Consider the following 14,927-nt stretch of genomic DNA (forward strand, 5'->3'; position numbering starts at 1 on the left):
GGGGGGGGGGGGGGGGGGGGGGGGGGGGGGGGGGGGGGGGGGGGGGAGGAATGTTTGTAAATGCTGTGAATACAAGGAACAGAATGTCAGCCTGCACCATCAGCCACCAGGAACCAGAGCTCATCCCCTAAATCCGAATGGGAGACTGTCAGAGTGCTTTGGCACACCCCGCCTCCTGGGCTCTTTGTGAGTGATGCGGGATGGCCACTGTGACCCCGCCTGTGGAGGGACGCCGTGGAGTCTGAAGGGCTGGGACATGCCTGCCTCACCAGCAAGGAAGTAGTGGATTTGGAACTCACTTCACCTATAGAAGCTGCTTTTTAAAAAAAATCTGGTTCAGATTAGTGTAATCTAAATCTTAACTCTATCAGTAAATGATTCAGGAGCATTTAATGAAAATAAAGAAGACTGGGGGCAGGGGGGGTTATGGAAGGAAAAGCCACCCTGCCAGGCACTGTCTTAGGGGCTGCTCACAGTGTTCTGGTCTGAAACCCGTATGTGAGCACCATACCCTAGCATCACATCCCACCACATGTGACATGACCGGAGCAGAGTTTCTGGCAGGACACCTCAAGGTGTTCCGTGGGAGACACTTGTCTTCTGTGGTGGAGACCTGGAAAGGCACAACCTGACAGTCTCTTCAATGAACCATTAAGGGAATTTCATTCATTAACCCTACTGAGAACTTTTGTAATATGGTTTGTGTTTTTAGCTGCTTTAACTGCATGGGATCATGTCTAATACATCTCCATTATGGGAAATAATTGTTCCTAAAACTATCTTTAAGGGGCTGTCCTGATTCTGGGGTTCTATGCAACCTAAATCAGCTGAGGTATTTCTTACCACGTCCCACCATACCACATGGAAGATTTCTAATCATCTCAAGTTTTAGTCTTTTTGTCTACAATGGCGTGAAGGTGTTAGTTGGTATTTTACACCCCTCTCCTTCCATAAATAGTTTCCAGCCTTTGAAACTGTTATCCCAACATCAGAAAACACATCACCTCCAAAAAGCATCTCTCAAGAATGTTTTGAAAGTCAACACTGCTCAGTCATTTTTCTTATTAAAATATTTCTACTGAACCAATGTATTGGTGATTCCTTTATACTATCTTCTAATATGGTGCAGTATTTTCAGCAGTGAAGGAAAGAAAACAGCAGAGTAAAAAAACTGTTAAAATTACTCTAGGGCCGGCCCAGTGGCGCACTGCTACAGTGCACTTCGGCGCTCCCGCCGAGGGTTCGGATCCCACATACAGACCGGTTCCCGCTCACTGGCTAAGCGAGGTGCGGGCGCAGCACCGAGGGTTGTGATCCCGTTGCCGGTCCCGGTCCAGTGCGGGCGCGACACTGAGGGTTGCGATCCATTGCCGGACATGAAGAAAGACAAAAAAAAAAAAGTCACTCTAAAATGTTCTAGATCCTCACATTCCTTCCTCAAAAGGCAGCTCAGTCTCAGATGCTCACAGGCAGGTGGGGAAGGAAGTGGGTGAAACAGGATAGGTACAAAGTGGTAAGAGACCCTAGAATATGAGTGCCACAAGCACAGGATTTTTTTTGTCTGATTTGTTCATGGATGTATCCCAGTCCCTACAACAGTTCCTGGCACATAGTATGTGCTCAATAAATACTTGAGGAATGAATGAATAAGCAAGCCATAGAGCCTGCAGTGAACTGGAGTATCAAAGCCTGCTTAAATGCATTCACATTTTTAAAAACAACAAATCCCAACAAGAAAAAAAGCCTGATGCCAATCAGACACACCTGGGGCACTGGGGTGCCACACCTGTTATGCTCACTGATGCAAGTAACCTTGCACAGGTAGAGAGCACAGTCCATCTTCTACATACATCAGAAAGAATAGAATCCCTTAAACTAACCAGCAAACTAAGGCAAAGGGATTTTTTTTAACCTGAGTTAGAAAACAGCATTAATCGCCACCTAAATCTGCACACTGCCCACCAACCCTGACCCTCCTGTCCCCTACTGAGAGACACTGGGGGACCAGGAGCACTGGCAAAGGGGATCTCGCCAGAAGCATCCAACCTAGGATGTACTCTTTGCCCCCATAGGTGGGAGAATTCCTTTCTCACCAAGGAATTCCACAGGGCCAAGGGACACTGCAAAGTGGAGCACAGCTACCATAAGAGCCCACCTGGGGAAACTTCCCTCCCACCACCTCACCCCAACCCACCATTAGGGACCAGCTGGAGCCCCAGGGGCATCACATCAATCGAACAGACCAAAATAGTACCAGGAAGGCTCTGAATATTAAATTATAATTGGAACCACAGCCTCAAAAGTAGGCCAGGGCCTACCTGCTAAACCTAAACAGAGTGACTGCCTGCTAAAAGAAAGGATTTAAGTAGTGCCCAGAATCTCCTAACGTAATAGCCAAAATGTCTGTCCAGAATACAGTGGAAACTCACCCATCATCCTAAGAACCAGGTAGATCACAGCTGGAATGGAAAAAGATGGTCAACTGACACCGACACCAAGACGATTGAGATGTTGGAATTATCCAACAAGGATTTTAAAGCAGCCATCATAAAAATGCTACAATACACAATTACAATTCCCTTCCAACAAACAGAAAATGGAAAGTCTTGTCAGATAAATGGAAGTTTTTTTGTTTTGTTTTGTTTTTTTTGTCTTTTTGTCTTTTTTCGTGCCCGGCAACGGATGGCAACCCTCAGTGTCGCGCCCGTACCGGACCGGGACCGGCAACGGGATCGCAACCCTCAGTGCTGCGCCCGCACCTCGCTCAGCCAGTGAGCGGCCGGTCTGTATGTGGGATCCGAACCCTCGGCGAGAGTGCCACCGCGCTCCCAAGTGGCGCACTGTAGCAGTGCGCCACCGGACCGGCCCTAAATGGAAGTTATTTTTAAAAAAAGAACCAGATGGAAATTTTAGAACTGAAAAAATATGATGACAGAAACAAAAATGTCACTGGACAGGCTAAATAGTAGAGGGGAGATGACAGGGTAGAATCAATAAACTTGAGAACAGAAATGAGTATTTACCCAATTTGAGCCACAGGGAGGAAATAGACTGAAAAAATAAATGAATGGGGCCTCAAGCACAATAACGAAAGAGCCAACATTTGTGTCATTGGAGTCCCAGAAGAAGAGGAAGAGAGAGTGGGGCGGAGAGTGTTTGAAGAAGGAATAGCTGAAACGTGCCGTGCAAAAGACGTAAACCTACCACCTCAAGAATATGAGAAAACCCCCGATGGGATTAATCTAAGGAAATGCATGCCAAGGCACATTATAATGACATTTCTGAGATCTAAACACAAAGAAAGAAATCCTGAAAGAGACCAGAGAGAAATGACACGTCACCTGTAGGGGACCACCAACCCGAGTGGTATCAGACTTCTCATCTGAAACCATGGAGGCCAGGAGGATGTGGCACGGCGTTTGCCAAATGCTGCAGGAAAGAACAGGAATGAAGGGAAATAAAGATATTCTCAGTCTAAGGAAAACTAAAAGCATTTGGCTCTAACAGACCCACACTTCAAGACTGGCTAAAGGAAGTCCCTCAGAAGGAAAGGAAAAGACAAAAGAAGAAATCTTGGAGCATCGGGAAGGAAGAAAGAACAGAAATATAGATACATACAATAAACTGCCCTCTTTGTGGGTTTTATAAATTGTGTTTGGTGACTGAAACAAAAATTATAACACTAGCTGATACTCAAGACGTGTTATTTAAAAGTCGGGCAGGGGGCCGGCTGGTAGCTCACTTGAGAGCGTGTGGTGCTGGCGACACCCAGCTCGAGGGTTCACATCTCGTACCAGCCAGCACCAAAACCAGAAAAAAGTAGGGAAGGAAAAGGCACTAGCTGGAAGGAGGCCTTCCATACTTCACTCAAAGTGGCGGGATGTTGATACCAATAAATTGCAATATCATATATGAGCATACTCCAAAAAGTTCATAGAAAAATAGAATTAGAACATAATACGAATCTCTTCATAAACCTTCTGAAGTACCCTTATATGTATAATACCCAGAGCAGCCGTGATGAAAACAATGCAGAGAGGTGCACTCGAAACACTGCAGATCTGCACACTGTAGAAATGCTGTGATAATAACAGTATCATTTCTTGAACAGTTCAGCAGCCAGCCCACTATGCCAAGAGCTTTACAGACACAATCTGGGTTAATCCTTACAACAATGCTGTGTGATCGGCAGTATTAGTCTCATTTTATAGATAAGGAAATGGAGGGTTAAAGATGTTAACACATTTACTAAGCTGTGACAACTAAAAAGTAGCTGAGCTGGGATTTGAACCTAGGACTCTGACAATTCCATTTACTGCCTCAGCTCTCCCAAAGAGTCTGCATAAGAGGGTACTTCAAGAAATCTGTGGAAAAATAGAATTAAAAATAATATGAATCTTTCCATGAACTTTTTGAACTGCCCTCATATGTAACTTGGTTCGTTTTGGGGAGAAAACAATAGCCACAGTCCTTTTGATTCAGAGAAATAAATGGAATTAAGGGTAGTCCATGAAAGCCACTAGTTTCTCATAACACGTCTGTAGAGGCAAATATAGATTAAAAAGTACCGAGGACACTTACACTGCAGTCAAAGTAAGAGTTACATAATAAAGAGGAAGGGGTAGATCTCAGCACTCATCTGAGTATCAGGGATGAAAATTCTCCTGGAGGTAAGCCCAGCAGGATTGAACTTTGCCTCCAGCTGTCAGCCACTCAGCCACAAATCAAAATTTGGAAAAATGGGCATGTTATCATATATATGAATAGTTCTTGAACTGGCAATCCTTCCAACAATCTGTAGCATTTGAACTCATTGTTGGAGAGCGGAAGGTAGTGAGGCGTCATAAAAGTCATCTTGTTCTCATCATCACAGTAATGTGAAGCTTGGGGAAAATGCAGCAACATCAGGTAGCTTGAAGGAAAGCAGGAGCAGCAGGCCCTGTGGAAAACGAACCCTTGGACAGAGAGAGCTACCATCGTAGGAAAGGCTCTGTTGTTAGTAAAAAAGCATTTTTTAATTTCTTTGCTTTTTTTGTTGTTGCTTTTTCTAGGTATGCTATGAGACTAAAAACCCACTCGGGCCCCAATGCCACACCAGAGGACAAGCAGCTGGCTGCATTATGGTGAGTAGCTCATCTCAGTGCAGAACGGCATCCCCAGCCTCATTTGTCCTCTTTGGCAAACCAGGTGCTGAAATGCATAATGTTTTCCTAGTGCCTTCTGAAATACAAAGCCCCGCGTGGTCCTAATGACCAGAGCGAGTCCAGACCACTTCCTGCTGCTGTACAATGTATGATCTGAATTCACTGAGATTGGAAATCCACAGGTCGATTACACAGGGATAATTTTTTTCTGTATGTGTGTGTGTGTGTTAAAATCAGATAGGTCCATATTTTAGTAATTTGAATGCAAATTGAGCATTCAGTGGAATTTCTGTTATGTTTAACCTTTTAGGTGCAATCAAAATAATTCATGTGTTGCTTTACATGTGGGATTAGTTTGACTGAATCAAGGCGATGCATTAGACTGAGGAGCAGCTCATTATATTTTGATAACAAAATAATTTATTTCAAGATGTTATGCAGTTTGTAATAGACTTTTTCTGTGATTATAATGATTACAATGATAATGAATATGTGATAATAATGATAATAATTTTCCCCCTGGCATCTCCTCAGGACACCTCACCCTACTCCCAAATCACAGGACACCTCTCTGTTGGTCCCTCCTGTAAAAGGGATCTGAAATTTTTTGCTCTCCAAAGGTTCATATTCCACTCTATAACCAGATCTGCTCGTTAGAGAATCAAATTGAGTCTCAAAAAACGTAACAGCAACATACACAAAAAAGAGAGTCTCAGGTTGTTTCTCATCATCATGCCATCTGGAATCTAGGAGACTACTAAGTTGTATTTGGTGTGTTGGTGTTCTAGCATGTCAGCACCAAACTGCGTTAGCAAATAAACGTGATACGAGTGCCGAGGCAAAGAGGCTAAGTGTCAGGAAATGCTTTCGGTGCTCTTTTCAAACTTTAAGTTCCACATTGGGATGATAAATTAATGATGATTAATAATTAACACAATATATTATATTAAATATAATATATTAATATTAACATATATTTAATATTAATTATATTAATAACTAATTTAATATTAATATATTAATTATTAATTGATAATTAATTTAATATTGATATACTATATATTAATATTAATATACTATATACTATATAAATATATAGTATATCATATACTATATAGTATATTAATATTAATATATAGTATATCAATATTAAATTAATTATCATATAGTATATTAATATTAATATAGTATATTGATATTAAATTAATTATAATATAGTATATTAATATTAATATACCATATAATATATGAATATTAATATACTTAATATAATACAATATATTAAATAATATAATACAAAATGTTATAGTTATAGAAAATAAAATGATGTAAACTACTCAGCATAGTGTTTTTATTGTTTATGAAGCACATTAGTATCTGTTACTTCATTCGATCTAATTATAGCCCAATAAAGTAAGTAAAAAGCCAAGGGAGTAAAGCCAGGTGGAAGGGGCAGGCTTTCGGAAAAGCCGGCAGCCACCGGGAGGCAGCGAGAGCTGCGCGCTAGAGCTTCCTCCCGCCTCTCACGGGCACACACCGCCCTCTCGTGGTGGGAGAAGAAAGCGGCCCTCCCCTGTTACCCAGCAAAGAGGAGATAAAGCTAATATCTAATATCCAATATGCAGGGCTCTAGTGGTAATATATTTATAGCGTACCTCCTTGGAGTTTCTAATTATGTATTTCTGGACAAAAGGAAGGTCAGATTCTGACATGTATGTACATACTGAGTGCCTTGGAACAAGAAGATATCTTCTTCAGTCTTGTTTGCCAAGGACACGCTAACGCTCTCCGGGCCCATTCCTCTTTTCCTGCTGCAGTTACCGATGCCTGGCTCTCCTTTACTGGCGGATGTTCCGACTCAAAAGGGACCACGCTGTCAAGTATTCAAAAGCACTTATCGACTACTTCAAGGTACTGTCTGGCTAATGAGCAGCATTGTTCTTGTATTCAGTTGTCTTCCAGTCAAGGGCGTTTTAGAGCCCGTTGCTTTGGGGCTGACAGAGATCACCTCTGGTCTCCAGACTGACCTCAGTTATGGACTCCACACTTGTGGCTTTCAGGGCTCAGAGAATGGGCCTTGAGGGCTCATCGACTTTATCCCCCTGCCTTCTAATCCAAGTATTTTTATGGCCTCAAGAGAAAGAAGATCCAGTTACTTGTTCCATTGTCCTAGGAAATTCCTCCTTAGAGCTAACATAAATTTCTCATGTTCACTTAGAGCTTCTTCCTCTTAGAAGTAACTGCAAAGAGCTATATCCTCTTAGCTAGTCTCCAGTAACTAATTTAATATTTAATAGAGCTGATATTTAAGATGGTAAGAGATGGCTTGTTAGAGGCACTAGATAGCAATGTGTAACTATAAGTAAGTAATGTGTAACTATGTAAGTAATGTGTAACAATGTGTAACTATAAGATAAGTAAATTGCCAACTTTTACTTATCTCAAGGGAATGAAATTATTTTCAATGGGAGGGGGGAAAAAAGCCCTTCTGTGATGTACTGTGTGTAGTGGACATTAAGTTAATAATTTGCTTGAGATTTCTGGGCCTCTTCTCTGTCTATTTAACTATAGAAAAAAGAAGTTACACCAACTCTGTCTCCACCAACCTTTTGTCAGTCAGATACACAACCATCGTTTTAGATCCTGTAATTCCCAACCTCCACTCCTCAGAGATTATCTCTGACGACCAGTTCTGTTGGGGGTTGCTTGGGCTGTGTCCAGCCTGCCGCCTCCTTCCTGGTTGTGCATGTGGCATAAAAAAGAAGTTACACCAACTCTGTCTCCACCAACCTTTTGTCAGTCAGATACACAACCATCATTTTAGATCCTGTAATTCCCAACCTCCACTCCTCAGAGATTATCTCTGACGACCAGCTCTGTTGGGGGTTGCTTGGGCTGTGTCCAGCCTGCCGCCTCCTTCCTGGTTGTGCATGTGGCACGGCCAGGTGCTAAGCCAAGGAGGTAACTTTCTCGGACCATTGACCATCATGACATAATGACAAGAACCGGCACTGAGCTCTCCCTTTACTTAGGATGCCTCAAGGCAAGGTCAGTAATTTTCAGAAATTGAGAATCTAAGAGCTAATACTAAAGAGAGTTATTACAGTCCAGAAAAATGCTTGAAAAAAGGAGATATTAAATTAATTATAATATAGTATATTAATATTAATATACCATATAATATATGAATATTAATATACTTAATATAATACAATATATTAAATAATATAATACAAAATGTTATAGTTATAGAAAATAAAATGATGTAAACTACTCAGCATAGTGTTTTTATTGTTTATGAAGCACATTAGTATCTGTTACTTCATTCGATCTAATTATAGCCCAATAAAGTAAGTAAAAAGCCAAGGGAGTAAAGCCAGGTGGAAGGGGCAGGCTTTCGGAAAAGCCGGCAGCCACCGGGAGGCAGCGAGAGCTGCGCGCTAGAGCTTCCTCCCGCCTCTCTTTTTCCGTGTCCGGCAACGGATCGCAACCCTCAGTGTTGCCCCCGTACCACTCCGGGGAACGGCAACGGGATCAGAACCCTCGGTGTTGCTCCCGCGCCTCGCTCAGCCAGTGAGCGGGAACCGGTCTGTATGTGGGATCCGAACCCTCGGGCGGGAGCGCCACCGCGCTTCCCAAGCGGCGCACTATCCAGTGTGCCACCGGGCCGGCCCCTTTTTTAATGTTTTTAATTTACCAATGACATCATATATATTTATGGTATACAATGTGATGTTTTTATATATGTATACCTTGTGGAATGATTAAATCAAGTTAACTAACATATCCATCACCTCACATACTTACCATTTTTGTGATGGGAACTTTTAAAGCTGCTCTCTTAGCAATTTTCAAGTGTGCAAGTTTCCCAGAACTTATTCCTCCTAACGGAAACTTTGTACTCTTTAGGTAAAAAGTTTCAAAGGCTATTTATTTATTTTTTGTTTGTTTGTTTTCCCTTTTTGTCTTTTTTCGTGACCGGTAACGGGATCGCAACCCTTGGTGTTGCGCCTGCACCGTGCTCAACCAGTGAGCGGACCGTTCTCTATATGGGATCCGAACCCTCGGCGGGAGCGCCGCTGCACTCTTCTGAGTGCTCCGCCGCGCTTCCAAGCGCCGCACTCTTCCGAGTGCGCCACCGGGCCGGCCCTCAAAGGCTATTTAAATGCTGCTTAAATTTCAGAGACTATGAAACCTGCAGGTAACAATGACAGTTTGGCAATAGAGGATGTGTTTTATTGGTACAGAGCTGTCTGAAAAAAGGACTTCATTCCTGCCTATGTTTTTTTGGTCCCAGGACTTAGTAGTAGGGGTGTTACCAGACTCAGGTCCAGCTCCCCGATCCCTTGAGAAGGAAAGAAAAAAAACTCAGAAGTCAAATGGTTGCTGTTAGAAAAGCAGATGTATTCAGCTGAAAGAAATGGTAGGCGATCCCATCTCAAAGACTTAGGTTTACCGAGAGCTTTTTAAAGGAAGTGATGGGATGTGGGAGGTGAAAAGCAGGAGACAAGGAGATGTGAGCTGCAAGGGGTCCGTTTCTATGGGTCAGGTACAAGGTCTCACCAGGGCCTCATCTGGTTTCTGTTCTCATCTTCGCTGTTATCTCAGGACCCTGCAAGATTCTGATTTGCGCTGGTGAACTTGGCTGGTGTCCAAGGTCAGCTTCAGTCATTTGACCTTGATCATTTCTCAAAACTCTGTCTCAAAGAAAGAACTATTAGCTTTGCAAAGTGCTAATTAGCTTCTTGGCTTGTTTTCCTACTTAGCCAGCAAGATAAGAAAGTCAGGGGATGGGAAGAAAGAGTGGAGAGAAAAAAACTGTCCTTTAAATAGTCCTTCCCCTCTCCACAGCCCACACAGCTTTAGGTCCCAGCATGGCTCCAGTCCTGCTCAGTCCAACAGGGGAAGAGGGCTGAAGACTCCTCTGCCCCTTCAACTCCCTTCTCTGGACTGCTTCTGGAACCCCAACACCATGTCCCTCTCTCCTGCAGTGTTCCTATGTGCAGAGTGTCCACTGCGTACATTGCATTCCTAGAGCTGCATCACAAAGTAGAGGCAAAGTTATCGATGCAGCTGCACCAGGTTGAGAAAAGTGTCCTTCACACTGTGTCAGAGGGGAGATTGGCACTCCTTCTAAGGAATGTTTCTTTAATTCTCTCCATGAAAATGGTTTCATTCTCCGAGACAGTGGCATGGTCTGCGATTCTACCCTAACTTTTATACCCTGCTGTTGCTGCAGTCCCTGTGAGTTCTGACAGGCCATTGCTTCCTATTTTGATTACACATGCAATAAAACAAGAAAAATCAGTCACCGTATCATAAAGTTCTTTCTATCCCACAGAAACCAGGCTGAGGCTATGTTCTTGCCTCTGGAAGGGAACAGTCCCATCAGCATCCCAAAGACTGTTTTTTTTTCTTCGTCAGTCCTATAGGTTTCTGTCCGAGAGGAAATTTAACTGCATTTAGCAACTTTCCTTGCCAAGGACAGAACTTCTTCTAAACACGTGATGCAAACACCTGGCTTATGCAACATAACATCCTAAATCAGAATATTCAGATAAATTAGAATTCTTGAATATCCTTTCTGTTAAGGAAATATATTTTAATTTATTTGTTTAGGAATATTCAAGAGCAGCTTTCCTTAAGAGAAATATTTTTAAACTTCATAAATAGAATAATAATAATAGCATTTGATGTTTTCTATATTTTCAGGCATTAAATAAATGTATATCAATGGCTTCTTCAAATAACCCCTACATTTAAATATAAGGTATTCATTAGGGGAGAAGGGAGTTCCTTCTCTTTTTTTCCTTTTCAGAAAAATTAGACTAGTTTATGATAAAAAATTAGTCTGGTTCAGGATCAGCTGACCCGCGGGATTACGGTTTCGTTTGGTACCTAAAATTTGTACATAAAAACCCCGGCTGTGGAGTGAGCACTTCATTATAGCACTGCGGGACCCAGCAGGCCATGCAGTGCCCCGACCAGCTTCCAGAGGGGAGCAAACAACCTCGTAAGTGTCACTGCCCAGGTCCGCCTTCCGTGAATCTGCATTTTATCCGCGGTGTCTGCTGTTCCTTGTCGGACAGTCAGCTGAGAACATGTTATTATCAGGTGTTTAACCCTAAGCAGAGGCCACTCACTGTCCATGTTTTGCTTTTTGTTTTTGTTTTTTTCCTGCAGAATTCATCTAAAGCTGCCCAAGCCCCATCCCCATGGGGGGCCAGTGGAAAGTAAGTTCACTTTTCCAAAGTCAATGCCATAAGCCAGACAATGCATGATGCTGGGCCACGCGTTGCTCTGCTTTCAGTGCCCGCAGGGGCTGCCCCGCCTCGCCTGGTCTCCACCTCTCCACTCTGGTTTTTCTACCTCTCACCTCCAGGAGCACTGGAACTCCATCCCCCATGTCTCCCAACCCCTCTCCCACCAGCTCCGTGGGGTCTCAGGGCAGCCTCACCAACGCCAACACCCTGTCCCCGTCGACCATCGTCAGCATCCCGCAGCGCATCCACCAGATGGCAGCCAACCACGTCAGCATCACCAACAGTATCCTCCACAGCTACGACTACTGGGAGATGGCGGACAACCTGGCCAAGGAGAACAGAGGTGTGTGCGCCTCCCTCGGGCTGGGGGACAAAGGAGAAAGAGTAGGAGCTGTCACCCACTGTGTGAAACCATTCCTCACCTGCCCCTCACTCGGGGCCTCCTGTGCCTTTACCTACCTTTCTTCTCACTGTGGAAGATCACGTGAGGTAGATGACAGGTGGTGACAGGCACAGATACAGGTATGGATGCATGTGCGACCCCTCAGACAGGGGTTACGTTTCATTCAACTTCGTACTCCTAAGACCGAGCCCCGTGCCCAGAATGCAGCTGGGGCCCTGCAACGCTGAGTGAGGAAATGAACGAATGAATGAGCGTCACTAGCTCTTTAGTGCCAGCTGCTCACAGCGGAAAATAGAGTGTCTCACATGTAGCATCAAGCTGTGTTTCCCTTTAAATAAGGTTTGTCTTTACTGATTATAAAAGTAATGCTTGCTTACTGTGGCTAAATTTATAAAGTACAGAAGACTATAGAGAAGAAGTTTTTAAATCATTAGTAATCTCACCACCAAGAAATAACTACTGTTAACATTCTACCAAAGTTTCTTCTAGTCTTTCTTCTCCAAGTACACATTATTTTTGCCAAATAAGATTATCGTGTATATACAGTTTTATATCCTGTCTTTTTTCATTTATCATTATAGCAGGCATTTTCTCATGTCGCTGACTAGTTCAAAAATACCTTTTATGATGGTTCTATAAAACTATCATAATGTAATGGTTACATAATCATAAAGTATTATGATTTCTCAGATCATTTCTCTATTGTTAGACATTTAAATTTCTTCCAGTTTTTTTCCACTGTGGCAAATAATGTTATCATAAATATCCTTATATGAATCCTTATCCATATTTCTGATTATTTTCTTAGGAGAGAGTTGTGGGAGTAGAATTTTGGGGTCAACAGATATAGATTCTTTCAAGATATATGTGCTTATATATCTTGATATATGTGGTTAACTTTTCTCCTGAAATATTATACCAATTTACTACTCTCCTTCCCACAACAGGTAAGAGGTGATTATTTTCTTAGGAGAGAGTTGTGGGAGTAGAATTTTGGGGTCAACAGATATAGATTCTCTCAAGATATATGTGCTTATATATCTTGATATATGTGGTTAACTTTTCTCCTGAAATATTATACCAATTTACTACTCTCCTTCCCACAACAGGTAAGAGTGCAAATCTGAGCTCCCTTTCAGGCCACTAAATGCAAATTATGTTCCCATGATAGCAGAAGTCTCTAAGGACAAGAGCAGGCTGTCACGCTGAGATGAGGAATGTACGGCACACATGAATCCCGAGTGCAAGAAACTGATAATAAACTGATAGTTTTATCGTAACATGCAGCCCAGAGGTGGTGCATTGCGAAAGTTCAGTGGGAATGCCACAGAGGTCAGAGGCCACCAGGAGAAGCTCTTTAGAGGAGCTGGCATGGAACAGGGTCTGGAAAAGCACATAGCAGTTGAGTAGCTGCAGTGGGGTGGGGTGAATGTCACAGGTGGACAAAACAGAAGGAACAGATGTATAGAAATGTATGTCTCCAGTTTGGGAGATGCTGAGCGGGCCAGGCTCAGATGGTACTGCCAGCTGCCTGCTAGATGTCTCCCACCAGAGGGCTCTGTGCCACGTGTCCAACGCAAGCTCTGCATTGGTCCCTTGCCCTGCTGCTCCTCCTGCTCTGTTTGGCTCCTGGATTCCTGCCATGGCTATTCTCCCAGCCACCTGCAACGCAGAGTCTTCCCTGAGCCTCCCCTTCCCTTCCCCAGCATGCATGTGCGCACCTTGGTAAAACTTCTCCCAGACACTTACTTCCATGGACTGTCATTCTGTGACCCAAGCTATGACAGCAGAGTAGCATATGAACATTTGTCTTTCTCAGCCACTAACTGTGACTCTGAGAGAGCAGAGCCCACACATGAGTCATCTTCGTATCCTCCCCTACCTCCACCCCCTGCAGGTGGCAGAGTGCCTTGGCACATAATAAACCTTTAATGAAAGGGTAAACCCAGAGAATGGCCAGAAGCTAGAAGGTGGCTTCAGTAGAGATGTCCCAGTACCCATCTCTTATTTGCCCCTAGGAGCCGAGAGCCTCTCCCCTTGGACTCGCTCCAGGGGCTCAGCATGTGCCACAATTGAGCATGGGATAAGGGGCAGCAGAACCATGTTACCACTCAGGGTGGGAAGCATTACCACACTAGCTGAATGCAGTCTGAGGATATGGATTTTGTTTGCTATTTAGCTAAGTAAATGTTATTCATTTGAATTAGAAATGGCAGATATAGTTTATTTATTTATTCGAATATAGGATGAGTTCTCCATCCTTGAATTTTATTTTGTTCAAGGGAATGCTAAGGTCACGTGGTGGTATAAAGAGTCCTTAATTTATATAGAGCCCATGAATGGAGTTTTTTCTTAAGTCACTCAGGTCCTGAGCTCAGAGTAGCACACCTATCTCATGCAGCACTTTTAACGGCTCTCTCCATCCCCTAGAATTCTTCAACGACCTGGATCTGCTCATGGGGCCTGTCACCCTGCACAGCAGCATGGAGCACCTGGTCCAGTACTCCCAGCAGGGCTTGCACTGGCTGCGGAACAGCGCCCACCTGTCATAGGGACCTTGCCTTTGAGCCAGATTGTGCTCTCATCTCCACGGACAGCTCAATGTTCTGGACACTGTGCTACTGAAATTCCAGGCCACAGCATTTATCAAACTGGTGAACATTTTCTTGGCATTGAACAACAGTCTTTTCCCAGGGCATGTGTGTTTGTATATTTGGGTGTATAAGAAGCTGCCTCTGTGTGTGTGTGTGTGTATGATACACAGCTCTTCAGAAGACATTTTCTTTGTCTAGTTTCCATAATCCCAGGCTAGACAAAGTGACCAGACGTTTCTAATTAGAGGAAATAGACATACACACACACGCGCACACACACAATCACAGACACACACTTTCTGTTCCAGTGCTAAACCATGACTTCTTAGAAAATTCAACCAAAATCTCATGGGTTAGTTAACCAGGTGCAATACAGAACACCAAAAGCTTGACTGCCAGTTAAGGTGAACCTAGCTCTTATATTATCTATTACTTTCAGTATTAATATACTAGTCCCCAGTTATTTTTTGATTGCTGTGTATTAATGGGTAATTGAATAATGAAAACAAGTCATTTATTTTTG

At 43.2% G+C, this 14,927-nt stretch overlaps 1 protein-coding gene across 1 annotated transcript in view; it reads left to right on the forward strand.

Annotated features, from left to right (window-relative positions):
* AFF3 (AF4/FMR2 family, member 3) overlaps positions 1-14,915 on the forward strand; it is a gene marked incomplete at its 5' end in the record, with an annotated part of 456,956 nt that extends 442,041 nt beyond the window's left edge. The window contains 5 exons of the mRNA XM_008576823.1: positions 5,052-5,123; positions 6,962-7,055; positions 11,328-11,377; positions 11,527-11,750; positions 14,241-14,915. Coding sequence (XP_008575045.1) covers positions 5,052-5,123; positions 6,962-7,055; positions 11,328-11,377; positions 11,527-11,750; positions 14,241-14,362 — 562 coding nt within the window. The remainder of the gene's footprint in view (positions 1-5,051; positions 5,124-6,961; positions 7,056-11,327; positions 11,378-11,526; positions 11,751-14,240) is intronic.
* Positions 14,916-14,927: the final 12 nt, after the last annotated feature.

This window comes from Galeopterus variegatus, unplaced genomic scaffold, assembly GCF_000696425.1.
Source record: "Galeopterus variegatus unplaced genomic scaffold, G_variegatus-3.0.2 Scaffold1410, whole genome shotgun sequence".
Classification (NCBI taxonomy): Eukaryota; Metazoa; Chordata; class Mammalia; order Dermoptera; family Cynocephalidae; genus Galeopterus; species Galeopterus variegatus.